This window comes from Notolepis coatsorum (assembly GCF_963971535.1).
Source record: "Notolepis coatsorum genome assembly, chromosome: 14".
In the NCBI taxonomy this organism is placed as follows: domain Eukaryota; kingdom Metazoa; phylum Chordata; class Actinopteri; order Aulopiformes; family Paralepididae; genus Notolepis; species Notolepis coatsorum.
The window spans coordinates 116,661,733-116,674,232 of record NC_140178.1 but is presented as its reverse complement, the minus strand read 5'-3'; the positions used below and the strand labels follow the sequence as shown (position 1 = coordinate 116,674,232).

Genomic DNA, 12,500 nt, shown 5'->3' with positions numbered 1-12,500 from the left:
AACTAAAGTGACATCAGACTACACCTCCCTATAGGAAACTAAAGTGACGTCAGACTACACCTCCCTATAGGAAACTAAAGTGACATCAGACTACACCTCCCTGTAGGAAACTAAAGTGACGTCAGACTACACCTCCCTATAGGAAACTAAAGTGATGTCAGACTACACCTCCCTATAGGAAACTAAAGTGACGTCAGACTACACCTCCCTATAGGAAACTACAGTGATGTCAGACTACACCTCCCTATAGGAAACTAAAGTGACGTCAGACTACACCTCCCTGTAGGAAACTAAAGTGACGTCAGACTACACCTCCCTGTAGGAAACTAAAGTGATGTCAGACTACACCTCCCTGTAGGAAACTAAAGTGACGTCAGACTACACCTCCCTATAGGAAACTAAAGTGACGTCAGACGACACCTCCCTGTAGGAAACTAAAGTGACGTCAGACTACACCTCCCTATGGGAAACTACAGTGACGTCAGACTACACCTCCCTGTAGGAAACTAAAGTGACATCAGACTACACCTCCCTGTAGGAAACTAAAGTGACGTCAGACTACACCTCCCTGTAGGAAACTAAAGTGACGTCAGACTACACCTCCCTGTAGGAAACTACAGTGACGTCAGACTACACCTCCCTATAGGAAACTAAAGTGACGTCAGACGACACCTCCCTGTAGGAAACTAAAGTGACGTCAGACTACACCTCCCTGTAGGAAACTAAAGTGACGTCAGACTACACCTCCCTATAGGAAACTAAAGTGACGTCAGACTACACCTCCCTGTAGGAAACTAAAGTGACGTCAGACTACACCTCCCTGTAGGAAACTAAAGTGACGTCAGACTGCACCTCCCTGTAGGAAACTAAAGTGATGTCAGACTACACCTCCCTATAGGAAACTGAAGTGACGTCAGACTACACCTCCATATAGGAAACTAAAGTGACGTCAGACTGCACCTCCCTGTAGGAAACTAAAGTGATGTCAGACTACACCTCCCTATAGGAAACTGAAGTGACGTCAGACTACACCTCCCTATAGGAAACTAAAGTGACGTCAGACTACACCTCCCTACAGGAAACTAAAGTGACGTCAGACTACACCTCCCTGTAGGAAACTAAAGTGACGTCAGACTACACCTCCCTGTAGGAAACTACAGTGACGTCAGACTACACCTCCCTGTAGGAAACTACAGTGACGTCAGACTACACCTCCCTACAGGAAACTAAAGTGACATCAGACTACACCTCCCTATAGGAAACTACAGTGACGTCAGACTACACCTCCCTGTAGGAAACTAAAGTGACGTCAGACTACACCTCCCTATAGGAAACTGAAGTGACATCAGACTACACCTCCCTGTAGGAGACTGAAGTGACGTCAGACTACACCTCCCTATAGGAAACTAAAGTGACGTCAGACTACACCTCCCTGTAGGAAACTAAAGTGACATCAGACTACACCTCCCTATAGGAAACTAAAGTGACGTCAGACTACACCTCCCTATAGGAAACTAAAGTGATGTCAGACTACACCTCCCTATAGGAAACTAAAGTGACGTCAGACTACACCTCCCTATAGGAAACTACAGTGATGTCAGACTACACCTCCCTATAGGAAACTACAGTGACGTCAGACTACACCTCCCTGTAGGAAACTACAGTGACGTCAGACTACACCTCCCTATAGGAAACTACAGTGACGTCAGACTACACCTCCCTATAGGAAACTAAAGTGACATCAGACTACACCTCCCTATAGGAAACTAAAGTGACGTCAGACTACACCTCCCTATAGGAAACTACAGTGACGTCAGACTACACCTCCCTATAGGAAACTACAGTGACGTCAGACTACACCTCCCTGTAGGAAACTGAAGTGACGTCAGACTACACCTCCCTATAGGAAACTAAAGTGACGTCAGACTACACCTCCCTAGAGGAAACTAAAGTGGACGTCAGACTACACCTCCCTATAGGAAACTAAAGTGACGTCAGACTACACCTCCCTGTAGGAAACTGAAGTGATGTCAGACTACACCTCCCTGTAGGAAACTAAAGTGACGTCAGACTACACCTCCCTATAGGAAACTAAAGTGATGTCAGACTGCACCTCCCTGTAGGAAACTGAAGTGACGTCAGACTACAACTCCCTGTAGGAAACTAAAGTGACGTCAGACTACACCTCCCTATAGGAAACTAAAGTGACGTCAGACTACACCTCCCTGTAGGAAACTAAAGTGACGTCAGATTACAACTCCCTGTAGGAAACTGAAGTGACGTCAGACTACACCTCCCTATAGGAAACTAAAGTGACGTCAGACTACACCTCCCTGTAGGAAACTAAAGTGACGTCAGACTACACCTCCCTATAGGAAACTACAGTGACGTCAGACTACACCTCCCTATAGGAAACTAAAGTGACGTCAGACTACACCTCCCTATAGGAAACTAAAGTGACGTCAGACTACACCTCCCTGTAGGAAACTAAAGTGACGTCAGACTACACCTCCCTGTAGGAAACTGAAGTGACGTCAGACTACACCTCCCTGTAGGAAACTAAAGTGACGTCAGACTACACCTCCCTGTAGGAAACTAAAGTGACGTCAGACTACACCTCCCTATAGGAAACTACAGTGACGTCAGACTACACCTCCCTATAGGAAACTAAAGTGACGTCAGACTACACCTCCCTGTAGGAAACTAAAGTGACGTCAGACTACACCTCCCTATAGGAAACTACAGTGACGTCAGACTACACCTCCCTGTAGGAAACTACAGTGACGTCAGACTACACCTCCCTATAGGAAACTAAAGTGACGTCAGACCTCCCTATAGGAAACTGAAGTGACGTCAGACTACACCTCCCTGTAGGAAACTGAAGTGACGTCAGACTACACCTCCCTATAGGAAACTGAAGTGACGTCAGACTACACCTCCCTATAGGAAACTAAAGTGACGTCAGACTACACCTCCCTATAGGAAACTAAAGTGACGTCAGACTACACCTCCCTATAGGAAACTACAGTGACGTCAGACTACACCTCCCTGTAGGAAACTAAAGTGACGTCAGACTACACCTCCCTATAGGAAACTAAAGTGACGTCAGACTACACCTCCCTGTAGGAAACTAAAGTGACGTCAGACTACACCTCCCTGTAGGAAACTAAAGTGACGTCAGACTACACCTCCCTATAGGAAACTAAAGTGACGTCAGACTACACCTCCCTACAGGAAACTAAAGTGACGTCAGACTACACCTCCCTATAGGAAACTAAAGTGACGTCAGACTACACCTCCCTATAGGAAACTACAGTGACGTCAGACTACACCTCCCTATAGGAAACTAAAGTGACGTCAGACTACACCTCCCTATAGGAAACTAAAGTGACGTCAGACTACACCTCCCTATAGGAAACTAAAGTGACGTCAGACTACACCTCCCTGTAGGAAACTACACTGACGTCAGACTACACCTCCCTGTAGGAAACTAAAGTGATGTCAGACTACACCTCCCTATAGGAAACTAAAGTGACGTCAGACTACACCTCCCTGTAGGAGACTAAAGTGACGTCAGACTACACCTCCCTATAGGAAACTAAAGTGACGTCAGACTACACCTCCCTATAGGAAACTGAAGTGACGTCAGACTACACCTCCCTATAGGAAACTGAAGTGATGTCAGACTACACCTCCCTGTAGGAAACTAAAGTGATGTCAGACTACACCTCCCTGTAGGAGACTGAAGTGACATCAGACTACACCTCCCTGTAGGAAACTAAAGTGACGTCAGACTACACCTCCCTATAGGAAACTAAAGTGACGTCAGACTACACCTCCCTGTAGGAAACTAAAGTGACGTCAGACTACACCTCCCTGTAGGAAACTGAAGTGACGTCAGACTACACCTCCCTATAGGAAACTAAAGTGACGTCAGACTACACCTCCCTGTAGGAAACTAAAGTGACGTCAGACTACACCTCCCTATAGGAAACTAAAGTGACGTCAGACTACACCTCCCTATAGGAAACTAAAGTGACGTCAGACTACAACTCCCTGTAGGAAACTACAGTGACGTCAGACTACACCTCCCTATAGGAAACTAAAGTGACGTCAGACTACACCTCCCTGTAGGAAACTAAAGTGACGTCAGACTACACCTCCCTATAGGAAACTACAGTGACGTCAGACTACACCTCCCTGTAGGAAACTAAAGTGACGTCAGACTACACCTCCCTATAGGAAACTACAGTGACGTCAGACTACACCTCCCTGTAGGAAACTGAAGTGACGTCAGACTACACCTCCCTGTAGGAGACTAAAGTGACGTCAGACTACACCTCCCTGTAGGAAACTAAAGTGACATCAGACTACACCTCCCTATAGGAAACTAAAGTGACGTCAGACTACACCTCCCTGTAGGAAACTAAAGTGACGTCAGACTACACCTCCCTATAGGAAACTAAAGTGACGTCAGACTACACCTCCCTGTAGGAAACTAAAGTGACGTCAGACTACAACTCCCTGTAGGAAACTAAAGTGACGTCAGACTACACCTCCCTATAGGAAACTAAAGTGACGTCAGACTACACCTCCCTATAGGAAACTAAAGTGACGTCAGACTACACCTCCCTGTAGGAAACTAAAGTGATGTCAGACTACACCTCCCTGTAGGAGACTGAAGTGACGTCAGACTACACCTCCCTGTAGGAAACTAAAGTGACGTCAGACTACACCTCCCTATAGGAAACTAAAGTGACGTCAGACTACACCTCCCTATAGGAAACTAAAGTGACATCAGACTACACCTCCCTGTAGGAAACTAAAGTGACGTCAGACTACACCTCCCTATAGGAAACTAAAGTGACATCAGACTACACCTCCCTATAGGAAACTAAAGTGACGTGAGACTACACCTCCCTATAGGAAACTAAAGTGACGTCAGACTACACCTCCCTATAGGAAACTAAAGTGACGTCAGACTACACCTCCCTAGAGGAAACTAAAGTGACGTCAGACTACACCTCCCTGTAGGAAACTAAAGTGACGTCAGACTACACCTCCCTAGAGGAAACTAAAGTGACGTCAGACTACACCTCCCTATAGGAAACTAAAGTGACGTCAGACTACACCTCCCTATAGGAAACTACAGTGACGTCAGACTACACCTCCCTGTAGGAAACTAAAGTGACGTCAGACTACACCTCCCTGTAGGAAACTAAAGTGACGTCAGACTACACCTCCCTAGAGGAAACTAAAGTGACGTCAGACTACACCTCCCTGTAGGAAACTAAAGTGACGTCAGACTACACCTCCCTATAGGAAACTAAAGTGACGTCAGACTACACCTCCCTGTAGGAAACTAAAGTGACGTCAGACTACACCTCCCTGTAGGAAACTAAAGTGACGTCAGACTACACCTCCCTATAAGAAACTACAGTGACATCAGACTACACCTCCCTATAGGAAACTACAGTGACGTCAGACTACACCTCCCTATAGGAAACTAAAGTGACGTCAGACTACACCTCCCTATAGGAAACTAAAGTGACGTCAGACTACACCTCCCTGTAGGAGACTAAAGTGATGTCAGACTACACCTCCCTATAGGAAACTAAAGTGACATCAGACTACACCTCCCTGTAGGAAACTAAAGTGACGTCAGACTACACCTCCCTATAGGAAACTAAAGTGACATCAGACTACACCTCCCTATAGAAAACTACAGTGATGTCAGACTACACCTCCCTATAGGAAACTAAAGTGACGTCAGACTACACCTCCCTGTAGGAAACTAAAGTGACGTCAGACTACACCTCCCTATAGGAAACTACAGTGATGTCAGACTACACCTCCCTAGAGGAAACTAAAGTGACGTCAGACAACACCTCCCTGTAGGAAACTACAGTGACGTCAGACTACACTTCCCTATAGGAAACTAAAGTGACGTCAGACTACACCTCCCTAGAGGAAACTAAAGTGGACGTCAGACTACACCTCCCTATAGGAAACTAAAGTGACATCAGACTACACCTCCCTATAGGAAACTAAAGTGACGTCAGACTACACCTCCCTATAGGAAACTAAAGTGACGTCAGACTACACCCCCCTATAGGAAACTACAGTGATGTCAGACTACACCTCCCTATAGGAAACTAAAGTGACGTCAGACTACACCTCCCTATAGGAAACTACAGTGACGTCAGACTACACCTCCCTATAGGAAACTACAGTGATGTCAGACTACACCTCCCTATAGGAAACTACAGTGACGTCAGACTACACCTCCCTGTAGGAAACTAAAGTGATGTCAGACTGCACCTCCCTATAGGAAACTACAGTGATGTCAGACTACACCTCCCTATAGGAAACTAAAGTGACGTCAGACTACACCTCCCTGTAGGAAACTAAAGTGACATCAGACTACACCTCCCTAGAGGAAACTAAAGTGACATCAGACTACACCTCCCTAGAGGAAACTAAAGTGACGTCAGACTACACCTCCCTGTAGGAAACTAAAGTGACATCAGACTACACATCCCTGTAGGAAACTAAAGTGACGTCAGACTACACCTCCCTATAGGAAACTACAGTGACGTCAGACTACACCTCCCTAGAGGAAACTACAGTGACGTCAGACTACACCTCCCTGTAGGAAACTAAAGTGACATCAGACTACACCTCCCTATAGGAAACTACAGTGACGTCAGACTACACCTCCCTGTAGGAAACTAAAGTGATGTCAGACTACACCTCCCTAGAGGAAACTGAAGTGACGTCAGACTACACCTCCCTGTAGGAAACTACAGTGACGTCAGGCTATACCTCCCTATAGGAAACTAAAGTGATGTCAGTCTACACCTCCCTATAGGAAACTACAGTGACGTCAGACTACACCTCCCTATAGGAAACTAAAGTGACGTCAGACTACACCTCCCTGTAGGAAACTAAAGTGACGTCAGACTACACCTCCCTATAGGAAACTAAAGTGACGTCAGACTACACATCCCTATAGGAAACTAAAGTGATGTCAGACTACACCTCCCTGTAGGAAACTAAAGTGACGTCAGACTACACCTCCCTATAGGAAACTACAGTGACGTCAGACTACACCTCCCTATAGGAAACTAAAGTGACGTCAGACTACACCTCCCTATAGGAAACTAAAGTGACGTCAGACGACACCTCCCTGTAGGAAACTAAAGTGACGTCAGACTACACCTCCCTATAGGAAACTAAAGTGACGTCAGACTACACCCCCCTATAGGAAACTACAGTGATGTCAGACTACACCTCCCTGTAGGAAACTAAAGTGACGTCAGACTACACCTCCCTATAGGAAACTACAGTGATGTCAGACTACACCTCCCTATAGGAAACTACAGTGACGTCAGACTACACCTCCCTGTAGGAAACTAAAGTGACGTCAGACTACACCTCCCTATAGGAAACTAAAGTGACGTCAGACTACACCTCCCTATAGGAAACTACAGTGATGTCAGACTACACCTCCCTGTAGGAAACTACAGTGACGTCAGACTACACCTCCCTATAGGAAACTAAAGTGACGTCAGACTACACCTCCCTATAGGAAACTACAGTGATGTCAGACTACACCTCCCTAGAGGAAACTAAAGTGACGTCAGACTACACCTCCCTGTAGGAAACTAAAGTGACGTCAGACTACACCTCCCTATAGGAAACTACATTGACGTCAGACTACACCTCCCTGTAGGAAACTAAAGTGACATCAGACTACACCTCCCTATAGGAAACTAAAGTGACGTCAGACTACACCTCCCTGTAGGAAACTAAAGTGACGTCAGACTACACCTCCCTATAGGAAACTACAGTGACGTCAGACTACACCTCCCTGTAGGAAACTAAAGTGATGTCAGACTACACCTCCCTAGAGGAAACTGAAGTGACGTCAGACTACACCTCCCTGTAGGAAACTACAGTGACGTCAGGCTATACCTCCCTATAGGAAACTACAGTGACGTCAGACTACACCTCCCTATAGGAAACTAAAGTGACGTCAGACTACACCTCCCTGTAGGAAACTAAAGTGACGTCAGACTACACCTCCCTGTAGGAAACTAAAGTGACGTCAGACTACACCTCCCTATAGGAAACTAAAGTGACGTCAGACTACACCTCCCTGTAGGAAACTAAAGTGACGTCAGACTACACCTCCCTATAGGAAACTAAAGTGACGTCAGACTACACCTCCCTATAGGAAACTAAAGTGACGTCAGACTACACCTCCCTATAGGAAACTAAAGTGACGTCAGACTACACCTCCCTGTAGGAAACTAAAGTGACGTCAGACTATACCTCCCTCCTGACGGGCTGATCTGCTTGAGGACAGAGTGAAGAAGAGACATCGGTCTCCAGTGTTTCTCTGTGAGCTGGGGACACGGGGGCTGAACCCCTCTGTGAGCTGTGGACACGGGGGCTGAACCCCTCTGTGAGCTGGGGACACGGGGGCTGAACCCCTCCGACTGACGACTGTCCGTGTTGAGTTCTAACAGTGTTTTCAAACCTAGTTATCGGAAGATGTTCAACTGAAGGGTCGTGTCCCTTTTATAGACGTTACAGTTACACTCAAAAGTGATTTGGATTGAATTTACAACTGCTTAATACATGGGCCGTCATTCAGAACAGACTTTATTATAATATATTATAAATATTATATTAACCATAGTATGGCTCCTCGTCTGAAATGTTCATATAACGTCATTACACAACGACGTAAGTCATTACATCCATTCAAAATCATTGAAGAGATAAACTCAATAAAGCCGGAAAAGGCTTCTTTTCAGTTGCGGATACAGAAATCAAGGATCTAAGGAGGGCATTACCAATTTATCACCAATTCATATACCCAGAGACATTCTGTAATAGCGTGCAATTTCAGAACATGAAAACTCTCTAAACAGTCGTGATTTCTTGTGGCTGACGATAATAATAATAAATAATACATTCGATTTATAGTGCACTCTATATTTGGAAACCAAATCTCAGAGTGCTACAGAGTAAAAACAGACTATAAAAACATTAGGCAATTAAAAAACAAGACATGAAAGCATAAAAAAAGGATAAAACACAAGGCATGTATAAAAAGGTTAAAACTAAGGGAAGGCAGGCGGTCAGGTGGCGTAGCGGAGATTGCGTTTGTCACCAACACCGGAGACGCTGTTCGAATCCAGCTCACAGCTCCGGGGTTGTCACCAGCTTGGCTGGCCGTTCACACTAATACAATTGGCTGTATTAGAGGGTGGGAGAAGCTGGCGGGGTGGGTCCGGGTCGTCGACTCCTACAGTTCGGTCGGGGCGCCTGCTCAGCGCGGATAGGATCTAAGGGCGGTAGTGTGATCCTTCCACACGTTACACTCTCTCAGTGAGAGTCCGCGCTGCCAGGTGAAAAGAAGCGGTTGATTGGCTAGACGTGTGTCGGAGGAAGCAGGTGATAGCCTCCACTCTCCCAGACCGACTGTGGGGGGTAAGTGCGCAGCGACCAGGAAGGGGATTGGGAATTGGCATAACGACTAACATTGGGATGGGAGAAAATCGGAGGAAAAAGGAGGGGGGGAAAAGATCAATAAAAAAATAAACGAAGGAAAGGCTTTCGTGAAGCGGTATGTTTTAAGTCCTCTTTTAACCCTTGCACTGCCACACGACAGCCGGTTAACCCTTTCACTGTGACAATACAGAAGGTTAGCCCTTTGCTATCACAAATGCGGAGCTAATGATGCTAATGATGGAGCATCGCCGTCGGTTGTGTGATAGTAAAGGGCTAACCTTCTGTCGTGTGGCAGTGAACGGGTTAAAGGGTTCCGTGGGCTGTGGTGCTCTGATAGGAGAGAAACAAGTAGTTTCTCGTAATCACAGGTGAAATAGAGAGGGAGGTGCTCTCACTGTAGCTGCCTTGTGTGATTCCGTTTATTTACACACAGTGTTGATCCAGTGGATGTGTAAATAATAAACTGAATATACAGTAAGAGAGCTACAGTGTCAGAGTCTCCCAGCGGTCCAGCACCTGCCTCCGTGGTCATTGGATGTGCACAGACACTACAGTATATATTGTTTCTTAATCATAAAACATACTTTTTACCATTTTCAGATATAAGATTTCCAATCTGAAGGGGTCACGTGAATGGTACATGGTGTGTTTATATAGCGCTTTCATCCAAAGCGCTTTACAATATTTTGTTCCTCACATTTTACCCGTTCACTCACACATTCACACACCGACGGCGGAGGCGACCATGCGAGGTGCCGACCTGCTCATCGGGAGCAGTTAGGGGTTAAGTGTCTTGCTCAAGGACACTTCGACCCGCTGCCCGAGGGTGGGGCGGGAATCGAACCGGAAACCTTTTCCGATGACCAGACGAACGATCTACCTCCTGAGCCACTGTCATTTCAATTAAATTAAAAAAGCGCTATTAGTCCCGCAAGAGGCAATTTAAGGCATGAATACGGCAAACAGCTGCACTTCTACACATTCAAGACAAAACAGGGACAAGAGACACACATGACACTACCAAAGAGACGTGACACTGTTAGAACAGGATCCATACATTGATCTGTCAAGTCCAATAAATAAATTCAGTCAGTACAAAAAAAGTGCACTTTCGTAAAAAAAATTTAAAGCAAGGGGTCAAAGGGTGCATGTTAGTGAACTGACCATTCCTTGTACTGTGGCCATTCACCAGTCGAACCCAAACTGTCTTCTGTTTGTTTTGCAGGCAGGCTGTCTAAAGAGCTTTCCTGAGGGCAGCAGGTCAACACACACATGAAGGACATGTGTGGGGTCACCAAGTATCTTATGTGCTTTCTTGAGCACTTGAGCTGTTAAACTGCACTATGGATCTGTGTGTTCTGCCGATAAGTCACGTGTTGTAATAAGTTGTGTTACGCTATGTAGTATTACGATTAGGGATGCTCGATGTTGGCTTTTTTACCGATACCGATATACCGATATTGTCCAACTCTTCATTTCCGATACCGATATCAACCGATGCCGATATATGCAGGGTCCCCCCCCCCCCCAAAAAAAACGGAATAATTTCAGGTAATTAACATTACATATCTCTTGTCGTGGAATTAACACAACATTATGCATACTTTTGACAATAAAAAAAATCAGAATGTGTTCTTACTTGCTTGCCTGGGTAAATAAAGGTTAAATAAATAAATTTAAAAAACCGATACCGATAATCTCCGATATCACATTTGAATGCCAATATCGGCCGATAATATCGGACATCCCTAATTACGATGTTGTTGTTTTAAAGCTATGCTGTGTATTGTGTCTTCCTAGTTGCTGTGCTCTATGCAGCATGCAGTGTTCAGTGCTGACCTGTAGGTGGCGTGGTACTGGCTCGGCAGGGCGGTCTCCACTGAATCCACCCAGGAGCAGCGGACCAGGACGTGGTTGGGCACCCGGCAGGAAACAGTCAGCTCACCGGGGGGATCTGGGGACACGGAGTTCAGTCAGAGATCACAATCAGACCTACAGCATCTCCAACCCCCCCCCCCCCCCCCCGTCCGGTGAGAAGCCACCGCTGTGATTGGAGGATGGAGCGAAAAGGGCGGAGTTTGAGATAGGCCAATTAGACACTCCGACGTGTAGAAACTCCGCTACCACCATATGGCCGTTTCCCATTTAACCCTTTCACTGCCACACGACAGCCGGTTAACCCTTTCACTGTGACAATACAGAAGGTTAGCCCTTTACTATCACACAACCGACAGCGATGCTCCATCATTAGCATCATTAGCTCCGCATTTGCTAAAAAAGGGCTAACCTTCTGTCGTGTGGCAGTGAAAGGGTTAAAGAAGAAGAAGAAGAAGAAGAAGAAGAAGAAGAAGAAGAAGAAGAAGAAGAAGAAGAAGAAGAAGAAGAAGAAGAAGAAGAAGAAGAAGAAGAAGAAGAAGAAGAAGAAGAAGAAGAAGAAGAAGAAGAAGAAGAAGAAGAAGAAGAAGAAGAAGAAGTGTTTAATTGCCATGCAGATTAAAGGTCCCATGTTTTGCTATTCCTTTCACTATTTGGGCAATGTTACACACTTCCTGTGAGTCTATGGAACACATCTGTACTGGCAGACAGAGAGAGACATAGTGAGATAGACAGGGGGAGAGAGAGAGAGAGAGAGAGAGAGAGAGAGAGAGAGAGAGAGAGAGAGAGAGAGAGAGAGAGAGATGCTCCGTATCCCTCTCTCTCCCTCTCTCTCTCTCCCTCTCTCTCGCTCTCTCGTTCTCTGCTCTCTCTCTGTCGGCACCCGCGCCACATCAACCCGTTTGAGGAAGTGTCAGTATTTCCACTCGCTCTGTTGTTGAGCAAATAGTTGATTGTTGGCGGTGACTACAAGCAGTGTGGGCGGTGACTACAACCAGTGTGGGCGGTGACTACGAGCAGTGCCTTACTCACGTCAGCGAGTGGGCGGTGACTACGAGCAGTGCCTTACTCACGTCAGCGAGCGAGTCAGATCAGAATGG

The 12,500-nt window shown here is 46.1% G+C and overlaps 1 protein-coding gene across 1 annotated transcript in view; it reads right to left on the bottom strand.

The window, feature by feature from the left end:
* Positions 1 to 12,500, bottom strand: part of il11ra (interleukin 11 receptor subunit alpha) — a gene marked incomplete at its 3' end in the record, with an annotated part of 185,203 nt that overhangs the window by 57,699 nt on the left and 115,004 nt on the right. Inside the window, 1 exon segment of the mRNA XM_084329309.1 lies at positions 11,365 to 11,479. Coding sequence (XP_084185435.1) covers positions 11,365 to 11,479 — 115 coding nt within the window.